Source organism: Serinus canaria, chromosome 1 (genome assembly GCF_022539315.1).
Source record: "Serinus canaria isolate serCan28SL12 chromosome 1, serCan2020, whole genome shotgun sequence".
NCBI classification, from domain to species: domain Eukaryota; kingdom Metazoa; phylum Chordata; class Aves; order Passeriformes; family Fringillidae; genus Serinus; species Serinus canaria.
In genome coordinates, this window is record NC_066313.1 from 110,863,264 (window position 1) to 110,887,180 (window position 23,917).

The 23,917-nt window shown below is 41.8% G+C and overlaps 1 protein-coding gene across 1 annotated transcript in view; it reads left to right on the plus strand.

The window, feature by feature from the left end:
- The window catches only part of DSCAM (DS cell adhesion molecule), a 386,044-nt gene that overhangs the window by 217,331 nt on the left and 144,796 nt on the right, over positions 1-23,917 (plus strand). Inside the window, exons 7-9 of the mRNA XM_030234233.2 lie at positions 5,599-5,877; positions 17,487-17,606; positions 22,067-22,240. Coding sequence (XP_030090093.2) covers positions 5,599-5,877; positions 17,487-17,606; positions 22,067-22,240 — 573 coding nt within the window. The remainder of the gene's footprint in view (positions 1-5,598; positions 5,878-17,486; positions 17,607-22,066; positions 22,241-23,917) is intronic.

Below are 23,917 nucleotides of genomic sequence, written 5' to 3' on the forward strand. Positions count from 1 at the left end.
ACTTTTCTCCTCACAAAGGAGGCTGAAAGGAGAGGCTTCCATGGATGGATGAGACATGACTTAAAAGCACTTTTGTTTCCCACCAAAAATTTTAAATTTTAAATACTCTCTCCTTTTGGAGAAGCTCCCACTCCCATCACGGAGCCTGTGAGTGTTGGATGGCAGGAAAGGGGAGTGGGGACTGTGATAGCTGTGAAAACCTAAAAACTGCTTGCCCATGGCTAGGGTTTGTGCAGAGACAAAATAATTTTGGCTTTCTCACTCCCAGTGCACAAAATCTGGGGTCACACAGCTGCCCCATGAGACTGCATAGCCTGGTGGCTGTGATTTTGCATCAGCCATAAATATTAACTGCCAAAAGTGTTTTATACTGCAGACACAGCCCCTGCAACAGTGCTGTAGCAAGAAAACCCATCAGGGAGCTGTTTATAATGACAAAGCAGGGGATGGCTCTCATTTTGCTGTGCAGAGCACCACGTTCAGCTGCTGCTGCAGGAAACAGGAGATCTGCAGGATGCTCTGCCTGAGTCAATCACCTCAGCAGCTCCTCCCAGCAAAACTCCCATGGAACAGAGGGCAAGAAATTAAGGATGTTCCTCTGCTAATGGAGAGCAGCGGGGAAGCCCTCCTTGCCCTGCTTTCCAGCAGTCCCCCAGAGGTACAGAAGACCTTGCTAGGGCACAAAAACATAATTTAAATCTTCCTGTATTAGCACTAATGAGGCTGGCCCGTGCTCCTCTTCTTAAACAGACACTTAATTCAGGCTCTCATCAATAAAGCATTCCCAGGACACGGCACTTGGTGGCATGAAGCAGAGATTTTCACTCTTCAGCCCCTTGTGGGTAGAGAAAGAAATATCCCTTCCATGTACACAAGCACAAAGGCTATTCTCTCTCTGGTTAAGATGGAACAACTTGTATAAAAAAAAAACGTAATTTCATCAAAATAAATCAAATATAAACTCTGAAATATGGTCAAGCTAAAGCTACATATAGGGAAGGAAAATACATAAACACACATTGAAGTATTTTAAATATATTTTAAATACATCTGTCCTACTGTGAATTTTCTCTGGAACAACTTCTATATAAAATAGTATAATTTCACCAAAAAAAAAATCAAATGCAAACTCTGAAATATGGTCAAGCTAAAGCTATGTATAGGGAAGGAAAATAAACACACCTTGAAGTATTTTAAACGGATTTTAAATACATCTGTCCTACTGTGAATTTTCTCTGGAACAACTTCTATATAAAATAGCATAACTTCACCAAAAAAAATCAAATGCAAACTCTGAAATATGGTCAAGCTAAAGCTATGTATAGGGAAGGAAAATAAACAGACTTTGAAGTATTTTAAACAGATTTTAAATACATTGTCCTACTGTGAATTTTCTCTCTCAAAGTACTATATACCCCTCCTTTTTTTTTAGTGATGTTTGGCAATAGTACAGTTTTAGTATAGTCAAAAAGCCTCCTCATGTTGGTTCATCAACCTTGATGTTTTCTTCTATTGAGGATATATCTCTACTTTTTACTGCAGATATTGATAGAGACAGAAAATTTTATATTTCAGAAATTATTTGCTGGATATCATCACAAATTTTTAATAAATGATTGTGGTTATTTCCTTCTTCAAATGAGCAGAAGGAAACTTTATCTCCTATGCTAGCTCATCAAAACTTATCATTACTTTACCAATTTTAACTGGTGAATACCATAGCTGAAAATCATTCCTCAATACTTCAAAGTTTTTGCAGGACTATTTACTTTCTTCCAAGTACTGATTTTTAAATTACACACTGGCTTTTAAAATAAGCTCCTCATAAGGACTGCAAGCTGCTGCAGGTTGAATATACATTATATTTTATGAAGCAGAAATGTTGGTTTCCTCTGTATCTTAAAAACCTGAATAGAAGGATAATGTGCTGCCTAAAAATATTTCAGCCAATTTCTGAAATACTCTGCAATCTGCTACTTATATTTTAGAGCTGGTAAATGCAGCCTTGCAAATCAATATTTTCTGAAAAACATTTCAATGTCACCTAATGATCTTTCTCCCTGTTTTCTTCATCAGGGAGATGGAGAGTGAAGATGCACATTGTAATCCTTGGGCAATATTTTGTCTGACTTTTGATATCATTTTGTCTGTGAAAGATCGGCTCAAATTTGTAACACACTCAGCAGAAAATACAGAAGTAATTTGCCACCCTGTTGTGAATTTTAGTGTATTTTTCAGTAATGATGTCTGAAGTGAAGAGAAGGGTTTGGCCAGAAATGTTCTGGGCACCACAATAAGGGGAGGATTTGGCACTTAGCAGGGATTTACACTCATCAAGAGGAAAATTTATGGCAAAACCTTTTGAAAGACACATTCAATTAATTCCTCATTCCCATTCATATTATGAACTGCTTGTCAATAAATGCTAAGAGAATTTTTTTTCTGCTGATGTACACATCTCATGTGAATGAGCTAGCTGGGCTAAGGTAATTCCAAGAGGCTGCAGGTGTTTTGCCTCACTTTGTGACAGCAAAAGTCCCCAGGTGAACAGGCAGGCACTTTCCAGTGCTCAAAGTTCAAATAAACACAGTCATTTATACCAAGATTCTTTTTTTTCTGTGCCTGATCTATCAGGTTTTCAGAATGCCAAAGGCCAGTTTTGGCAATTAGAGAGATGGCAGCCAGGAAAAGTCTTGCTGCTTGTGAGAAAAAGGGATGGCAGGGGCACTTTTCCCAACCCAGACAGTGAGACACTCTTGGGAAAAGCCAGTGAAGGCCTGGAAGGATGAATTGTGTTGTCCTGTCCCTGATGTCACCTCTCTCTGGCAGCTGAGCATGGTCATACCTTCCCCTCATCAATTGGCACCGTGGCTGTGCTGGAAACTGTGGAGTTCACACCAAATTTGTATTTGTACCTCTTGCACCATGAAGTGAATCTGCACAAATATTTGAACATGACTTTGAACAATGCTTTAGTCCTCAGCAGGGCCTGGAGTCATGGAATTATAAATCACTGAATGGTTTGGGCTGGAAGGGATCTCAAAGCCCATCCAGTGCCACCCCTGCCATGGCAGGGACACCTTCCACTGTGCCAGGCTGCTCCAGCCCCAGTGTCCAACCTGGCCTTGGGCACTGCCAGGGATCCAGGGACAGCCCCAGCTGCTCTGGGAATTCCATCCCAGCCCTGCCCACCCTGCCCGGGAACAATTCCTCATTGCCAAGATCCCACCCAGCCCTGCCCTCTGGCACTGGGAGCCATTCCCTGGATGCTGTCCCTGCATCCCCTGGGAATTGTCTCTCTCCAGCTTTCCTGGGGCTCCTCCAGGCCCTGCAAGGCCACCCTGAGCTCAGCCCAAAGCTTCTCCTGTGCAGGTGAGCAATGCCAGCTGTGCCAGCCTTTCCTGCCAGCAGAGCTGCTCCAGCCCTCTGCCCATCCTGGAGCCTCCTCTGGGCTCTCTGCAGCAGCTCCAGCTCCTCCAGGGCTGGGCCCCAGGGCTGGAACAGCTCTGCAGGTGGGAAATCACCTGAGGGGACACAGGGACAGAGACACCTCCCTTGACCTTCTGGCCATGCTTGATGAACTTTCTTACTCCTAATGGGGGACCCAACATTTGGATCAAAGGAAGTGCCTGGAGCTCAGTGGCCACCAACACTTGTCCCTGCATCCCAGAAATAGGACACTGATAAAAGAAGGAAAAATGTTGCTGGGGAAGTCCATGGGCACACACTCCACTGGAGAGTTATATTTTTTTCTGCTTCATCTCTGAGGAAACCACAACCTTAGAATTTCTGAAGGGAAGAAAGAAATACCATTAGATAAAGCCACCAACTCCATTTTCTTCTGGAGTTCAAACACATTGATCACTATAGATGTTCTGCTCTGGGTCTCCTTCCATCTTTCCTGTTCAAATGTAGCACAGATTATGTGTAAGTTTTCTCCCAGGCAACAGGAGAATGCACTTCTATGTCTGAGGTGCATAACCTCTAGGAACCTTGTCTTTTGATAAATCAGGATTTGAGTAGTGCTTGCAAAGTTGGTTGTGCAGCGCTTTCAGGAGTGATTGATAAAAACCAGCCTGAGATCAATGCCCTGGTTGTTTGAATGCTCCTCTGAGAGGGGCCGAAGATTTTGATTCTTTCATCTGGACAAGTATTTGCCTCTCAATTCAGCAATTTTTCAGTAAACATTCCAACCACAACCTAAAGAAAACATGGCAGCCCCATTATTTTTCTATGTTTATTTAATCTAACTGCCTGTTTCACTAGCTTTTATTAAAAATACCTGAAAACAAAATGATTTAAAGAAGTAGAAAATTTATTTACTTTGGTAGAAAATTTGGTAACTCCTTTTGCATTTTTTGGTTCAGCCAGAGAATAATATTCTAAAAAAAGAAAAGGAAAGAACAAATATTTTTCAGGCCAAATATGCTTAGTAGGAATTAAATGCTAACTTGAACATTCATGCCTTGTACCATCTCTCTGATTAGAAATCAGTTTTACCTTAATTTGTTGTCCTACAAGTACTTCCCCTTCCTGCAATCTTAGTGAGAACTGTGACTTGAAACATTAAGAAATAACTGCTAGAGGCAGTTAAGGAAGCTCACAGTCCCTGTCATCACATCCCAGAAGCAAAGCTGGAGCCTCTTCCAGGTCTATTCCATGACCTTTATTCAAGGCCCTTGCACCACACCTTGAAAGATGCTGAGCTCTTTCTGGCAATGTCACTGCTGGCAGCCCTGCAGAGGCTCAAGCTGGTGGTGCTGTGATCTCTGGAAGAGCTGGCAGTGCTGTGATTTCTGGAAGAGCTGCTTGATCCTTTTGTAGGGGTCTGCCAGTGAGGTCAGGTGTCTCTAGAAGCCAGGACTTCCCCTTCTTTCCATCTCTGCTTATGCACTGGGTGGCCAAAATACAAGAAGGTGTTTTCAAAAATGTGATTTTTCGTGCTAAACAATGCTTTATGGCTGTCAGAGGTGTAGATTCTGCATATCCTGATGCCTTTTTTGGGCTACCTAAATAGAGGTCAAATAAAACTGAGGAATGAAAAGCAGTTATATTTATTGAAGGGCCTTCAGGTACATTTTGGGCAGACAAAGGCCCCCAGGGGCTACACCCAAACTGGATGATGGGCCACAGGTTTTCACACTTTTATAAGTTTGATCCATTTGCATATTGGGGTTAATTTTCCAATTACAGCTTCAGATAATGAAGTCATTTAGCCCAGTTTAGCTCCCTCCAACTAACTTTTTTTACATTTCTCGGGGCCTGAGGCAGTGAGGTGTCCTTGATCCCCAGGCCTGGAGAGGAATTGTTGTGTCTGCCCAAACTGGGAAAGCAGCAGCTCACACTGGATATGGAGTTCATAGCTATACACTAAAGAATTGCAGATTAAAAAAATATATGAAACATTAAACTATTTCATGTTAAAATATATGAAATATTTTAAAAATATATTAAAATATTAAAATTTTAAAATATATGAAAACCAGAAAAGCTAAAACCTAAAGCCATCAACCCCACCCTGCACCCCTGCCCCATTGTGTTATTCCCATAACCAAGGCCGTAGCTTCAACAGCTCCCTCTTTCCCTCTCTCCCTCCAGTCCCACCTTTCATCCAGCCTTTCGAGTTCCCTCGCTTCTCCATTGGGCAGAGGGTCTTCATCCCCTGCGTGGTGGTCTCGGGGGACCTGCCCATCACCATCACCTGGCAGAAGGACGGCCGGCCCATCCCCGCCAGCCTGGGCGTCACCATCGACAACATCGACTTCACCAGCTCCCTGAGGATCTCCAACCTGTCCCTGATGCACAATGGGAACTACACCTGCATAGCCAGGAACGATGCAGCAGCTGTGGAGCACCAAAGCCAATTAATCGTCAGAGGTGAGGAGGTGAAATTGGAAATTGGTGCTTTGAAAGGCGCCAATTAAGCGGGATTCATCGGTATTTTGTGGTGGTATCTGTTTGATGGGGGTGGGGTCCCAGTTGCCAGGGTACAAGGTGTGGGTTTCTCTGAGTCTGGATTGAAGGCACCTGAGATGGTGTTTCATGTTCAGACTCAGGTGTTTATATTTCTTATCAGTAAAACAGTCTCACTGCTGTGAGTTCTCAGCTTTTCATTAGAAGGCACAAAATGGCCACAATCTCTTGTTCCAAGGACTTTTAAGACTAAACTACCCACTGAAGAACTGACACCTGGATTATTTTCCCTTTTACCCCAATAACTGATCCCGCAGAGCTGCAATGGGGACTTTCCTGCCCAATTACAAAATGCCACCCAAACCCATGGAGAAGGAGGAAGAAGAAGGTGAAGAAGAAACCCAGGACCACACCCTGTGCCCTCCATCTTGCTTCCATCCACAACACACTAAAAACCCCAAACCCTCAATTTCTCACCCAGTGACACACCTGCACTGCTCTCTAGAATCTATTTCACACTTTTGGGGATTCCAGTCTATCTTGAAACTTTCCAGTCTATCTGGGAAACTTTCTCCATGGATGATGGTCAAAGTCAGTGCTGCCCTGGGGGTCAGGGCACCCCAGAGCAGACAGAGAAATATTCCTGGGTTTCCACAGATGGGAAGTGTGAAACAGAGGGGTGTGAGAATCAGTAAAATAGAAACTTCCACAGACACAGAAGGGTTTGATTTGCAGCCTTGGGAGAAGCGTGGATTGATATAAAAATACAATAAATAGACATTATGCAGAATAATCATAAACTTATATTTCTATAGTTGTAAGTAAGAATATGCCTTAAGTAAGTGAGGAAATTTACTGATAAGATGGTGAAGGGTTTATAATGTAGGGGTGTGGTTGTATAGAATAAGCTAAGAGTTTAGGAGTTATAATAGAAGCCAATGTGTGCATGTGAGACAGAAGCCTACTGGACAAAAGTATCCAAAGTGCAGTAGAAGTGAGTAAAGGTGATGGGTTAGAAACACAAAATAAACCCTGTGGCAACTGTCTATTGGGTTGGACAGTTCTATATTGTCTTGTAACAAAAACCTTGTGACTACTCTTGAGCTATGGCCAAATGCTTGCTCCTGTAAAATCCCACAGCCTCTGAGACTGATGTTTATCTGAGCAATAAATTGTTCTTAGCCCCAAAATAGTCCCATCCCTTCATTAAAAGTGGTGACAGTGATAGAGGGGAATATGGCAATCCCTCACTCTGTGACAGAGAGCACAGAGAGCAATGAAGCACAGAAGGTAATGTGGTTTCTCCTATCTAAAAGTCTTGAAACTAATAAAAAACCCTGGAGGGTGTGGGGTGGGTGGGGCAGCCACAGGAGTGACTTCCTGGGAAATTTAATCATTGGGATCAGGCCTATGAAACTGAATCAAACTCTTCTGTGCTGTTGTTTTAGTCTGATGACACCCATTTTTTATTTAGACCACTCTCTCCTACAACATTATGTCAGTAAAAAAACAGAATATTGCTGTTGACTTCAGGGGGAAAGGACTCTGCTGTTACCTTGCTCTTTTCCTGGTTTGTGTTTATTATGCAATTAGCAGGATTCACACACCAGTGATGACTTCACAACATTTTGCCTTGAAATAGGTGTGAATATGCATTCAATAAGCAAATATTTTATGTAGAAAAAACCTTTCTAGTCACACTTTACCCAAATTTTTTAGAGATTATTCCTTGTGATATATTTTCAAACTTACTGTGCACAACTTCAACAAAAGCACATTGCTTCCTTTTCTTTCTAGGAGTTTTTCCAAGAAAGAAAGTGTTTCAAATTTTTGTTTTTAAAAACTCAGTCAGACCCTTCCCTCTCTACCATCTCCTTTCTTGCTACCAAGCTCCTGGGCATCTCAGAAAGAGAATCATCCTAGAAGAAACCTCAGTAATTTCTGCCTGCTGCACATCTCTACATTTTATATTCCCTCCTACAAGTTTGCCAAAGTAAACCTTAAAATCTTAAGGGGACTTTTGCAATCTTTCCCAGGGTTTTTTCACATCCCAGATTCTGAAGAACTCTTTTAAGTCAAATGTTCCCAGTGTATTAATGTTATCCTTAAGGAATCATTCCTTAGTTTTCCAATATGCTTACTTTTTTTAATGCTAGTATTCCCAAAACTCAGTGGTAAACATATTCATTACTTTTCTACTAGCTTTGATATAAATATTTCATTATTTTTTTTAAATTTCACTGATTTTAATCTTGCTTAAGATTACTCAGAACAGGTGCCTATTACTTTCCTCATTTATTTAGTAATTCTTAAATGAAGTGGTTTAATTAACTACATGCATTTAATTATTCCTTTCTAAACTTTTCTGCTAGATTTTAACCCTATTCCTCACTCTAATAATGAGAGTTTTTCCTCACCTCCTCTTTTGCTGGAGAAGGGAAGGTTGAAAACTTCACATTGCTGTCTGTGTCTGCCCTGCTCAGAAATGCTGCACCTAAAACCAGCTGGGATTTTCCCTGGTTTTCAGCTGTGATTCATCTTTGGAAGTGATGGGAATGAATCTGCAGCAGCCCTGTGTGGATTCCTACAGGCATTTTGCACTCCCAGGTTGGTTTTACCAACTGAGAACAGGTTCTCTGCCACCACTGTCTGTCCTCACCAGCACTGAGACCCATGAGTGCAGGGATTTCTGCTCTGGGCAGGGATTTCTGCCCTGTCCCCACTGATGGGTACAGGCCCTGCCATGCCCTCACTTCTCCTGGCTTTGCCTGAACTGCACTTTCCCTGTCTCCTGCTGTCTGTGGGTAATTCCTCCCCTGACCTCTATTCCCAGGACACATCTGCCTCTTGCTGCCTTTTCAGGCATTAATCAGTTTTCCCCTCTTGTCCAGCAGAGGAGTTTTGGGAAGCCTGTCCCTGACCCCAACACCTCAATTTTCACTTCTACTTCCCCCTCAAATGCTTTCTGCTCTAATTACACCTCCTGATGAGGTGTAAAAACCCATGGGCATGATAGTGAGGATCTTTCCACTCTCTTTTACCCAAGGCCTTGGAGAGCAATCCTGGATCCTGCAACTTTTAGGAAGTTATGAAGGCTACATCATGTTCCCCTCCTTGTTTATCCTTCTGTCCATGGCTCTGCAGAGCCTCCTTAAATCCTCTTCTCTCTTCTCTCTCCCTGTCACTTTAAATGATAATGTTTTAATCAGTTTTGGATGTGCATCTGAGGTAACAGCTCTCACTCAGAGGAAGGGGAAATATCGTGTCTGACCTGAATTCTCTGCCAAAACCCTTACCTGACCTCTTCCCCTTGCACTGAACTGCTTCAGCTGCCTCATCCCACAGAGGGCAGAGCTCAAACAGCCACCAAAGAGTCCCTGTGATCACTCCTCCTTTGCATCCAACCTGACCTGTGCACATTTCAATTCAGACTTGTTTTTCCTGCTGCCTGTTTATTCCCCAGGCTTTCTGATCTCTCCTCATCTTTCTGTTCATAGGTGCTGTATAACTGAAACATTATATTTTTCTAAATAATCTAAGTGGCTTATCTCCAAAATGCAGGGAGGAGTGGTGGTTTAATTCCTCTTGTTTCTAATCCCATTGTTTGAGGGTTTCTCAGCAGTGTGCTTGAAACTGAAATGTTGCTATCCTAAATGCTGGGAGATGTGTTCTGGTAAAATCTTATTTATTCTGTGCATTTTGATATGAGAGCAGACAGTGAATGGGAAAGGAAAATTGGGTGAAATATGACTGTTACCCACACAATTCCTTTTTTCTTATTTAGACTGTCCTTGTATTCATTTCAAAAGCAGACATTAAAATAGTGCAGGCCATTGTGTTTCCAAACTAAATGGGAATCCTCATCATTTTACAGTACATGGGTAGGACTAGAAGTAGAATGTAAAGACAAGACATTCCTAAGGTGAATGAAGAAGCACAGCCCAACTGCTCTTTGTTTCATTTGAATTATTAGTGAACTCACAAACTTCTGCAGATCCCATACACAAACCCTAAATTCATCATCTTTACATCTTCAGATACGTTTTCCTCAATATCTTCTGTGAGATCACATAGATCTACTATTTTCATCATCATATATTCCTTTTTAAAGTCTATTAAATAGATTCCTTATATTTGTCCTACAAATATTATTTTTCATATCTGAGCTGCATTGCCATTTTGCCAGGGGTGTTAAACAGCAAAAAGAAAACAAGAACTGGTTGCTTAAATTCTGTGGGCACTTCATGGCAAATCTTCACACAGTTCCAATTATTTTGTGCTTTATAAAAGCAACCAAGTGGTGATGAGGAGCCCCAAAAACACCTGGCCAGCCAGGCTGGATTCTCCCTGTGTTAAATATCAGAGGAAGAGGATGGCCAGCTTCCACAGCTTCACACCGGAGGTGGAAGGCAGCAGTTGAGAGAAAGTGGGACAATAAAGCTTTGGAACATCTGGGTGAGATCATCTCAGGGCAATCTCAGCTCTCTCTGCCATGACCCCCTTGGTGAGGACCTAGAAATGAGACAGAGCCAAGTGCTCTGGAAATGGGGCTGTCAGTGCTTCTCTCCACAAATTACTGGCTAATTTTAGACTAATTGAAAGGGGGGGAAACACCTCCAGTAGAGCTGAGCTCTGCAAACTTCACATTAAGAGGTGACTGATAGGAAACATTGGGTGTAATACCAGAGAATCTAAACAGACAAAACCTCCTGCCAGCAGAAGAATTCTTCCAACTGGGATCACTCCCTGAGCATGAGATACAAATCCACAGAAAAGCAGGCTTGAATAGTCCCAGTGTTTATGGAATGTCTTTTGAAAGCTCAGTAGGAAGTGGAAGTGAGTGAGAACAGGGCTTTCCTTCTCAAATTCGTAGACTCTGCCAGATCCTGGTCTGCAGATCTTCTGGAAATGCATTAAAAACTTGGCAGGAAGAAGGGCTTCACAAAACCTCACAAATTTTACTATTATTATTATTATTATTATTATTATTATTATTATTATTATATTATTATTATTATTATTATTATATTATTATTATTATTTTTTTATTTTATTTTTATTTTTATTTTATTTTTTTTTATTTATTTATTTATTGGCACACTTGGTTTGCTAGTCATGCCAATAAGAAAAAGGAAAGGATAGGATCCTGTCAGCCATCTATCCTGAGAGCCATAGATAGAAATGAGGAAAATATCTTCTCTGTCAGCTACTTAAATCATCACAAGGAATTAATCAAGACTTTACTCATTAAGGCTTCCATCTAAGAGTGATTAAAAATCTATATACACTTTATCATGTGTTATTCATTTCTGTAGAGTTTCCTAAAATTAAGTACTTATGAAATAAAAAGCAGTGAAAAGAATTCTAATGGGTAACCAAAAGGAAAAAAACTGATAGATGTATAATGAGTTCAAAATTTTTCTGATACTACCAGAAAGGGGAATTCAAAGATAGTAGTGGATGCATAAATCATGATTTCATATGTGCTGTTAGTGAACACATCACAAGTTTAAATTGAAATAATGTCTTTAGATATCTAATAACCCCCCATAATGCATTTAATACATTAAATGTGTTTTCATTTTGCACTTGCCAGGGGTGTTGAATATAATTAGATAGGCCCACAATGAGGAGTCCCTGAATTTTCCAGATGGTAAGAGAGTTTCCACCCTTTTGGTGATGTTTGATGGTGGTGCTGGGATGATGCAGCAAAAGCAGTTTGGGACAGAAAAGCAGGGAGGGAAGACTTAAGGCCAGAGCTGGTGTCTAAACTCATTTACTTTCTTTGCTGGTGTTTACACTGTGGCTTTGAAGATGACTCCTAAAAGATTCACTTATTTAATGTATTCATTAGCCAAAGCTGATCAACACAAACCACTAGGCACGGTGTCACTTTGCAAAAGTTCATCTTTTTTCTTGAACTGCAGAGCAAATGGTTTCACTAACCCAGCTAAATCGACCCCTTAGGTCCAATGACCACATTTAATAACTGCTCATCTTTGCTAAAGCACAGTGTTTAATGATCTCATTCATTAATACATCAAGGGTTGCTTTGGCTGATTAAATTTCCTCCATCATTTTGACAGTGGGATCCAAATGTGAAGTACAAATATTCCATGTAAAAATGAAACACTGCATTCCAGGCTGATGCCACAGATTATTTCTTAACTCACTCCAGCAGCCCACCAGAGGAGCTCATGTCAGGAGCCTTCAGAATTGCTCTCCAGAGGGCTTCACTGATCTCTGGGAGCCAGAAGTGCTCACAGGGATTTGAAGTCTGGGAAGGAATGTTTGAGTTTGGCACCTGGTTCCTGGCAGGTCAGGAGGGATTCCTGCATGTGCACAGAGCAGATTGAAACCAGGGAGGGGATGTGGGACCACAGGGATCTCCTATGTTGAACTTCACCAAGTGCTGGTGCTGCACCAGGTCAGGGCAACCCCCAGGATCCATCCAGGCTGGGGATGAAAAGATGGAGCAGCCCTGGGAGAAGGATTTAGGGGTGCTGAACCCTGTTCTGATTGCTTCATCCTTTGTTTCCCCTCAGTGAGAGCCTAAGACTGATAACCATAATATAGAAAATACCTTTTTTGGGTATTTTAACTCCTTTTAACCTTCAGTTTTTGACCTTTTACCTCATTTGACTTCAGCCATTAAAGAGTTGGCATCTGTCAACTTATGTCTCTTACCCAAAATAATTCAACAGCTCATCTCTCATCACAGCCCTGTGGACTGCATTGAATGAAGGCCTTCCAGAAACTCACTGTTAAAGCAATTTTAAATGCCCTCCTTCACAGGCTCAAGGAACTGTGCTTCTGAAATAAGGAAGGTGATAAAAGTCAAGCTGTTCAGACACATTCAAGAGTAATTTCAGAGAGTTTCTGAAATTGTTTACTTTTTTCTATTAACTCAAACATATCAGAAATATTACCTTGGTTAAACTCTTGCTAAGCATATTTTCTTTAAGGGCTAATGATCTCCTGAAAGATAATGAAAAAGTGAATGCAGGTTTATAATCTAAACCTAAGTATCAAAATCTAGAACAAGTTTTTTTAACAGCACTGTGTTCTGAACTATGGCAGCACATAGCACAGAACAAGTTATTAAACTGAAATAAAATTGAGAAGCAAACGAGCAAGGAGAAAAAATAATGCAAAGGTCTGCTCTGTTTGCTTTTTCATCATTTATATAAGAAGAAAAATCCTCTGGCTTTACCTAGACAGCAACACAGAAAAAAATTGAAAGCTCAATAAATGAGTACGTTTTATTTTGTTGTAGCATCTCTTCAGATTTCTATTGGCAGTGTTAAGACTAAGTGGCAAGGGTTTGTGTCTCCAAAACCAGAGCAGCAGTTGGCATTTTTTAACCAGAGCAAAAGGATGGCCAAAGCTCTACTAAACATAGAAACTGTTTCTATTACTGGGTGTGGGCTGAGTTTTGTCACGTAAGTTTTGTCTATGGATCCAAAGAAGGAAATTCTCTGATTTCTGATGATACACCTGGTCCTGGAGCTACAGAGCAAAATTTAATTTTGGCAGTCACCATTCTAGTATTGTTCTCTACTGAAAGTAATAATTAGAATAGAGAATAATATCTGAGCAAAAACTTAGGTTTTATATATAACCAAAATTACAGCGATATAAATGTGATGAAAAGCCTTTTTCAGAGCTTGTCATTGTTAAAGGCACAACATACCATGGGTATCCCTGTGAGTTCTTAAAAGATGTGGAAGGATGTGGCAGAATTTCCACCAAAAAGCCCAAAGAATATTTCCACTTGGCATTCATCCTTTTTCTTTCTATATGTGCCCAATGGGATTACACAAAAATTGTGTTTCAGCAGATAACTTTAATGCAAATATTATTTTAAAGACTGATTCCATTTTTTCTATACTAAGCAGTTTTGCTTAACTTTTTCCAGAACTCTCTGCATATGCCTGCTCATTTAATAAAACTATTTCCTGAAAAATTAGCATTTCTTGCCTGTGTCATCCATAGCAAATGAAGAATATAAAAAAATGTTTTTCAAAGAGAAGGGAAATAAAACAAAATGCAGAAATTTTGTATTGGAAGACAGAGTTTAAAAGACATTCTGCTCTTCACCCTCTTCAGTGGTAGAGGAGGACGGTAATTATCAGTCACTCCATTGCATCTTTTGTCATCATTTACCTGTAAGAATGGTGGCTTCATTTGGTTTTACCTGTAAGAATGGTGGGTTCATGTTGTGCTTCGGTTTCTTATCCCTCTTTATGGATAAGCACCTTGTAATTGATTTTTCAGAAGATGCAAACACAAATTTACTCACAGCTACTCAGGTGAAACAAGCTGATGCCTCCATGCAAGTTGTACAAAATCAAATCTATTTGTGCTGCTAACTGTGCTTTTCACCTGCCTTGGAAAAGACCTCATTGTGTGTTTGGGGATGAAACAAACACAGGACAGTGAGAAAGGAGCTACTGGAACAAATGTTTTCTCTGAGCAGATAATTAGAACAGGATGGCTGATTGCTCAGAGCTGTTGCTGCTGGGATTTCATGTTCAAAGTTTACCTATTGTAAATTAATATAACCTACAATAAATGTTTCTCAGCGTGGCAGCCATTTGGAAAGCCAAAGTGTTTGTCAGCAGTAAATATATTTTCTAGTACAGAGGTATCTCTTGCCTCTATCACTGCTGGTTCCTTCTGCTTCTTGTAGCTGTGTTACAAAGAGCATTTCTGTAGTTAGGCAATAAACGGCTTTGCATTTTGGCCATAGGAAGGAAAAGGTCCAGTTAGGGGGATGTCTTGGTTTGAACAGCCAGGTGTCTGCTGAGGAAGGCAGGAGCCTCCCCTGAAATGGAAAATGCAAACCCTCTCCTCTGAATTATTATAATCATAAAATTAAGGGGCTCTCAGGCAAAGATATGGAAATACGAATAACAGTTCTTTATTAGGAAAATTTAAAAGAAATACAAATGTAATAGTACAGAAGGAAAAACCCCTGCCAGAGTCAGAGCATGTCCTGGCCCATGTGGCTCAGGGTGGTGGCACAGTCCCATCCCAGGGGGGCTCAGGGTGGTGGCACAGTCCCATCCCAGGGGGGCTCAGGGTGGTGGCACAGTCCCATCCCAGGGGGCTCAGGGTGGTGGCACAGTCCCATCCCAGGGGGGCTCAGGGTGGTGGCACAGTCCCATCCCAGGGGGGCTCAGGGTGGTGGCACAGTCCCATCCCAGGGGGGCTCAGGGTAGTGGCACAGTCCCATCCCAGGGGGGCTCAGGGTGGTGGCACAGTCCCATCCCAGGGGGGCTCAGCCCTCCTGCAGTGCCAGCTGTGGCTCTGCTGGAGCAGGGATCCTGCACAAGGGGGGAGTTTTCCTCTGCAGCTCCAGGGCTGCTGGAGATGGGCCTGCTCTCCCTCTGGGAATGCAGGGCAGCAGAAAGCTGCTCCTCTGGGAATGCAGGGGGCAAAGGCTGCTGGGTTGTTCCCAGGGCAGATTGGATCCAGGTAGGAATGCTTGGCTCCCTCCCCTGGGCGGAGCATCTCCCCATGGGATGGTGGAATTTGATCAGCCCTGCAGGGACACTCCCTGGCCATGGACAGCAGAGATCTCCTGGAGGGAGGATGGGCCGGGGGAGAGAGAAAGAACAAACTGCCCCATGGACAGTAGAGAACTGTCCCAGCTCTGACAAGTGGAAATGGAACACACACCCCCACCCTAAAACAGGAGAATATTTTCTTTCCAGAGGACTGTTGTCCTTTTTTAAAAAGAAGCTCTATCTATGAATGTGGAAAGAGAAAGCAGGAGGGGAGTCTGGATTGTGAAGGCTCCAGCTGTTGTCAGGAGGGGTCTCTGAACCTGCAGAGAGAATTTCCACTGACCTTCAACTCTGAGCTGTCCCACACTCACCAACACTGGCAGCTCCTGCTTCTCCTTCAGGAAAACTTGGGACACTCTGGCCCAATGAGAGCAAATATTTGCATGAATTATGAGAGTGCTTACACTGAAAAAAACTTGAGGGTCATCTATTAGAGCATTGGTGCTTCTGCTGTGTTTCTGCTGCACAGATTTTCTTGATGGATAATTAGTCCCATCTTACTGGGCATTAATAACTATTTCAGGCCCCAGGGAAAATATTTCCAGTGCTGAGGTCCCCCTCTGTGCTCCCTTGCATTTTTTTGTGCTAAAACCTTTTACCAGACATTCCTTCTCAATTTCTGGCACTTCTAGAGAGGCAGCTCAGGGGTGGATCAGAACAAGGATGGATGGTTGGGTCCTTTGTTCCATCTTCCTCAACTTTCAGACAAATTTAGCACTGCCTGGACCTGGGGAATCCATGATGCTTCAAATTTTCCAGTGGGATGAGGAGAGCAAGGAACTATTAAGATTTCTCCTGTGTTGCCTTGGAACTCCATGTGTTGCTGAAAAAAAGGGGGAAAAAAAAGAAAAAAAAAAGAAAAAAAAAGGCAAAAAAAAATCATTTGAGAAGAAAAAAGTCTGTCACATGTTCAGTCACTCTCTGTGGCCCTGTGAGAAACGACATACTGAAAAATATGTAAAATAAAAACACAATTAATTGACTTATTTTGTTCTTGGATATTAACACTTCCGTGTTCTGAACCGAAGAGCAGAAGGTCAACAAAATACTGTGACTTTGACCATAATACAAGCAATAATCACTTTTAATATTCAAAATTTTCATGGGATTTTCCACAGTCTTCACAACTTTCAGCCTCTTTTTCATGATTTTGTCAAATGTTTAGGTTTTGCTGAGACTTGGACATTTAGAATCAGGGTTTCATGTCAAATTTTTGGACCTAACATTGTCACAAGATATTTTCTTCATTGTTTACCTGTATTTGGAACATGTGGAGCTTTTCCTTGAGATAAGCAGCTCTTATTTTATTTATGTATAAATACGTACGTGTGGAAGACTCACTGCAGTGGTTTTATGCTACTTTGGGATAAGTTCATTATTATGTGTACATTGATGCACTGAAATAAGATTTCTTATAAACTTACTGCAAGCAAATTGTGTTGAAGCTCTCTCTGGCAGGTTGAAAGGCAAAGTCCCATCAGAAGTTATTATAAAGACCCTAATTTTAATATTAAGTGATTTGATTGCTAATAAAAGCATTATTTGCTATGGTTATTTATAGCAAATAATTTATTTCTTTTTTTCTAAAGCTTGCTAGTTCACTATTATAAAAAAACAAATGAAAAAATTCCATTGTTCTTAGACATCTGACAAACCTACCTTTGGTATTTTCTGTGCACAATAATATGATTTATCTACTAGTCCATTTTTAAACTCTCCCATGGAGAGGTCTTATAAACTTATTTTGGTGTCCGGTAAAGACCAGTGGTTTTGTCATGCCTGGCAAGAAATACATTGAGGTTGTGCACAGAAAGTGAATTATCTGGTATAACCAACCTTAGTGAGTGTGTTACTGGATCAGCCAAAAACTGGTTTTAATTTTCACTTTTCGCTATGAAGTGTTATAATTCTGCATGTGACTGCTCTGCCATTTTGAGACACCCAATAAATTGCCAATGAATTGCTGGAATTCTGATGTCTCCCTTTGCTCCCTTCCCACAGTGCCCCCCAGGTTTGTGGTCCAGCCCAGCGACCAGGACGGGATCTATGGCAAAGCCGTCATCCTCAACTGCTCTGCCGAGGGCTATCCTGTCCCTACCATTGTCTGGAAGTACTCTAAAGGTAGGATTCCTGTGGGGACCACTGGGGACAACCTAATTCTGCCTTAATAACACCCACTCACCCCCAAGTTGCTGTTTTAATCTCCAAGTTTCCAGCGAGCAGCAGGGTCCAGTGAGGGACATACCAGTCGTGTTTTATTCCTCATAAATCATCTCTCCCAGTAATGGATTCTTTGCTTCTTTTTTGCCAAGGTTGGGATTAAATGTGTGACAGAGTATTTCTTGTTTGGATTCAGATGTTTATTAGTTATTATCTCTGTTACAGTCTCACAAACCCTGAGTTCTGCAGCACTTTAACAAACTAAAAATGGAGCCCCACCTCTGTCTACAAGGCCTTTTAAGGATAAATTTTCCAATTAAGAAATGACACTTAAATTATTTTTACTTTTAACCCAATAACCAACCACCCATGCCCACAATGGGGACTTTTTTATCCAATTACACAAAACCACTCACACCCATTGAGAAGAAGGTGAAGCCTCTGGCCTAAAACCTCCATTTTGCTTTATTTCTATGACTGTATTCTAAACCCTTAAACTCTGAGTTTCCCACCCTGGGATATCACACACTTCTATCCAAACTCCACACACACAATCCCAGTTCTCTCATCCCATTCTGGAAGCTTCTCCAGGCCCTCAGGTCAATGCAGTGTTCTCTTGGGGTCAGTGCCTGGCAGCACTGAAAGTCTCAAATTCTCAGCAGCCAGGGTTCCAACATCCCAGCACAAAGTGATGGTCACTGTCCCACACAAAGCTGAGCTGGATGGATTTTTGTTCTCTCCTGCAGATGTCCTGGCTGTGCCTGTGAGCCTGTGTCAGCTCAGCAGGCAAGGGAGGAAAGGGATGGCTGGGGGAGAACAGACACAGCTTTAATTGAAACAACCAACAAGTTTCACCAGCAGCATTTGGCTGCTTTTTTTCCCCCCCTTCAAAATTTGTGATAACATGGCCAATCACATCTTTTCAGCAAAAAAGGAAGGTCAGGAAGCATTAGCATAAGCAGTAATTCAGTATGAGTTTTACATAATGTTTCAACATTTTCTCCTCACATAACAGAACATTAAAAGTGGCCCCACTTGACCCTCAGTAACTATAGGAAATTGACTGCTTTTTAGTTAAAATGTGCTGCTTGATAGATTGCATCTTCTGGGCAGCTGTCTTCTGGTAGGTTTTAGCAAAAAAACACTTTCTGCAAACTCTGTAACCAATCTAAATGAGTTAACTCCTCAAAAAAACAAAACAAGGTGCTGTTGAAAGGAAATCTTTATGCAATGCTCCATGTAATTTTTGGTCTTCTTAGGATGTAATTGTAAATATTCAAATTGTATTTGAAGAAAAAAGGGTGAGAGCAAAGTTCATGTTAAAGACTATTTGTGCTCTTATTGATAAATTAGGGTTTGTTGCAAGAAGGGTGCAGAGTTCCAAATTCCATTAATCCCAGTGGTATGTGGGATTTTAGTCCTGAATAAAGACCACAAAGAAGTAATTCTGGTTTATTCTGTTTATGTGCTGAAGGAGCACAAGCCAAGCTAGATGAGTTGTAATTAACTGTGAGGAGATAAATAACCCATCTTGGAATGGTAGAATCATGGAGAAGTTGGATAAATCTCTTTTCAGACTCATCCAAGCAGATGTATGGGATAAGATTCTCTCCTGCTCAGGAAGGACTTCGGCTGCAACAGCACTAAAAATGTGTGTGCAGATTAAGAAAACACTGCAAACTGCTGCACAAAATATTTTCCAGTTTTTCCAGTAGCTGTCCTCAAGACTATCAGCCCTTTCCTTTCTGTGAACACTAAATTGTTCCCACGATTTTTCATGTGAAGAAACACATGAAGTGAGTGGGCAATCAATGGCAGGCATCTACAGTTGGTAAAGCATAAATGTGCATTCCAGCTAAATGACAGGAAAAAATTCTTGGTAAAGAAAAAAACTGACAAAAAGAATAGTAGGACAGGCATGAGACTAAAACAGGTGAAAAATCAACAATGGCAACTGAATTTTTCTGAAAACATTATCATTTTAAAATTTTTAAGTTCATATTATTGGTCACCAGGCCTTCAGTGTAGCCATAAGTTCCCAAAGCAAATTATTCTAGGGCTAGAAGTGTTTTTGATATGCCTGTCTGGGTTTTTTTTGTTTGTTTGTTTTTTAATATTCTAGTTGTTGTATTCATTCTAGCTCACCATGTTACACTAAAAAATTCCCCATAATATTTATTCACCTTATTTCCTTCTGGGTTGACTCAGCCAACTGTTTATAGTGATTAACGCTGACAGATATTAACTTTTTGTATAGAAAATGGTGTAAGAGAATTCCATTGAAGAAGAGCACATTTTGACTTCCCTGAAAAATCCCATGTCCTGCTGCCAAAGTAGGTTGTAAACCCCTTTTTTACAAGAAATATGTCTTAATATACATTTAGGGAGTCTTTAATGTTGGAGGAACCTGAACTAATGACAGTACAGCAGGATCCTGTTTCCTGTTCCCTAAATTACCCAGGATCTTATTTCCAAGGAAAAGTAGGTTCTTTCTTAAAACTTGATACAAAAATCTTTGGCTTCCTGTTTTTATGGACCTTCCATTTTTAAGGACCTTCTATTTTTACAACCTGACAAAAATGTCTGATCAGTGGTCTGAGGTTTTTGTTGGTTTATTTGTTTCATTTAGGGTTTTTGTGGATTTTTTGGAGGTTTTTTTTACAGTGCCCTTTCTCAATAAATCCTGGCTGCAAAAACGGCAGAACAGAAACAGTTTTTTGTGTCACCAGTCCATCAGCTGTAGCAGGAAACAAGAGGAACAGTCACTGATGTGGTTTTCCATGTTATCCAGGGTTTCATAAACAAGGGCCTCGAGGTCCCCTGAGTGTGCCATGTTTACTACAGCAGACATCCCTCTCAGTCATAAGAAATTCATTTGCTGTTTACATTAGGGATGCATACTGCCATGACTGTTCAGCTGTAATTGTCAATAATTCATCAGCCTCTAAATGTACAACAAATGTGCCTTTTCACCCATGAAAGGGCTGAAAATCTTCATTTCCTCTCTCCCCCTTCCTGGTTCTTCTGCTTGGTGCTCCTTTCGCCCCTTTAATATCGGGAAATTATTGCTGCTGTTACATTCCTTCTTTTCATGCAATGAATTCAGTTTGGATAAAAGTCTTGGTTTGAAAAGACAGGTGTCTGCTAAGGAAGGCAGGAGCCTCCCTTGAATGTAAACCGCCACCTCCAAATTATTATAATTCTGAAATTAAGGGGCTCTCAGGCAAAGATATGGGAATAGGAAAAGCAGTTCTTTATTAGGAAAATTTAGAAGAAATACAAATATAATAGTACAGAAGGAAAAACCACTGCCAGAGTCAGACCACGCCCTGGCCCCCTGTGTGTCAGGGTGGTGGCACAGTCCCATCCCAGGGGGCTCAGGGTGGTGGCACAGTCCCATCCCAGGGGGCTCAGGGTGGTGGCACAGTCCCATCCCAGGGGGGCTCAGGCTGGTGGCACAGCCCCATCCCAGGGGGGCTCAGCCCTCCTGCAGTGCCAGCTGTGGTTCTGCTGGAGCAGGGATCCTGCACAAGGGGGGAGTTTTCCTCTGCAGCTCCAGGGCTGCTGGAGATGGGCCTGCTCTCCCTCTGGGAATGCAGGGCAGCAGAAAGCTGCTCCTCTGGGAATGCAGGGGGCAAAGGCTGCTGGGCTGTTCCCAGGGCAGATTGGATCCAGGTAGGAATGCTTGGCTCCTCCCTTGGGCGGAGCATCTCCCATGGGATGGTGGAATTTGATCAGCCCTGCAGGGACACTCCCTGGCCATGGACAGCAGAGATCTCCTGGAGGGAGGATGGGCTGTGGGAGAGATAAAGAACAAACTGCCCCAGGAACAGCAGAGAACTGACCCAGCTCTGACAGGTGGAAATGGAACACACACCCCCACCCTAAAACAGGAGATTATTTTCCTTCCAGAGGACTGTTGTCCTTTTTTAAAAAGCAGCTCTATCTATGAAAGTGGAAAGAGAAAGCAGGAGGGGAGTCTGGATTGTGAAGGCTCCAGCTGTTGTCAGGAGGGGTCTCTGAACCTGCAGAGAGAATTTCCACTGACCTTCAACTCTGAGCTGTCCCACACTCACCAACACTGGCAGCTCCTGCTTCTCCTTCAGGAAAACTTGGGACACTCTGGCCCAATGAGAGCAAATATTTGCATGAATTATGAGAGTGCTTACACTGAAAAAAACTTGAGGGTCATCTATTAAAGCATTGGTGCTTCTGCTGTGTTTCTGTCTTCTCTAACAGATGGAAACAGAACACACACCCCCAGCCTAAGACAGTAACGAACCATCCTGTTCATTATGATGGTATCAAAAACCATTTTCATTGCACTGAGCCTCTAAGAACAGGAAGCTATGTTGTGTGCCTTGTTCAAAATAAAACCACAAGGTGCATTTTAACCTTTCCCCACGGGTTTCTTGCTGCAGGCGCCGGGGTTCCCCAGTTCCAGCCGATCGCGCTGAACGGTCGCATCCAGCTGCTCACAAACGGCTCCTTGCTGATCAAACATGTGCTGGAAGAAGACAGTGGATACTACCTCTGCAAGGTCAGCAATGATGTGGGAGCAGACGTCAGCAAGTCCATGTACCTCACTGTTAAAAGTAAGAACTGAAACGCTTCTCTGTGATCCAGATATTGCCATTGAGGGAAAAAAGGCTTTACTGCATCCGTAGTTTGGAGGGAAGGGAATGGGGTTGGGAGGGGAGAGGTTGGGTTTGCTGCTTTTTGAATTAATTTTGGCTTTCAGCTGTGTGTGGTAGCACCTCGAAGTTAGGATGGTTAATAAAGACCTTTGTTTGGTATAGGAAGAAAAGCAAATTTGTACCAGGTACAAACTGTACTGAAAGCTATCCCTGAATCATGAAGGGAAAATAAGAAAGTTGTTCAGGGGTACCAAGAAAAAATAACAAAGGAGAAATCCCCACAGCAATTGTCATAAATCTCAGAAGCTCAAGGAAATGTGGATCAAAAAGATACTTAAACAATTCTCAATGTGTCATAGATGGAAACTATAGGTACAATTACTACAGGTAGATACCACAAGATATGACATACTCCAAGATTTTCTAGATACAGCCATAGCACTTATTTTGCCCTAGCCAGGTAATTTTTGGAAAATCCATCTAATTGCACAAGCTCTAATTGCAGTACTTTCCATGCACAAGAGACAAAAGCAGCCCATTTTCAACTGCATGTTAGCTATAATTCCTTGAAACACCAATAGTTTAGAAAATAGAGGAAATATATTAGGAAAAAAAGGTGTAGAGATAATATAATTTCTCTCACTAGAGAAAAAAAGAGACTAATGATAGATTGGTTTGCCAAATGTTCCTGGATGACCTGTCAGACCAGTATTGAAGGAGGTTACCACACTATGCACTTTCATGTTTGTAGGGTTTTTGAAGATTTACAGAATGCTTTGAAGTTCTGGGATGCCAATTACCTTGAAAAAGTTTTGCCCTTAAAAGTAAAAAAGAGGGGTTTTTTTCCAGAAAGGAAGAAAAATAGAATTTATTCTCTATTGGAGAGTGCAATTTAGACCATTAATGTTTAGGTTGAGGGGTGTTGTTTGTTGTTGAGAATTAATAACTAAGTTATTTTAAGAGTGTCAAATATTTGCAAGCCTAAATATCTCAGATGTCCCCTCTGTTCTAATTTACCATAGTGACTTCAGCTTTAAAAAAAAAAACATGATGATCCCTCCAGCAAATACATTAACTGGACACTTTTTTTTGTCGTCTGGTAGAAGTTCCAGCTTCTGTGGTTTGCAGAACTGGCCATTTTTGGGCCAACCTTCCCTTGCAAGAGCGAGGCACTGCTGTGATATTCTACCAGAGCCAGCTTCCCTCTGCTTGGCAGCCATGCACGCTGCCTGTCTGATCACTGCATGCAGTTTCATGTGTGATAAAAGAGCATCCCTTATCAAATAAGAGCAGGAGCTTCCCTGGGGAGCCAGCTGCTGTTTGAATCTAATGAAAACCCCTCTGGCTCTGAGATAGCAGGGAGCAGCCTGTGCCCCTCACACACCCACACTGACACCAGTCCACTCCAGAGCACTGGAGGGTGCTGGGGTGTGTGTGGAAGGGGCAGAGCTTGAGCTTCCATCAAACACTCCTTAAGGACAAGATGCTCTGGGGAAATGGGCTGCATTATGGCTGGATCCCCTCTTCTGGTGGTGTGGATGTGGCTCATAATATCTGCACCTGCTCAGGTGGACTGACTCCAAAGTGAGGGTTTGGATTTGCCTTTCATCTCTCTCTTCATTCACTGTTTCCTTT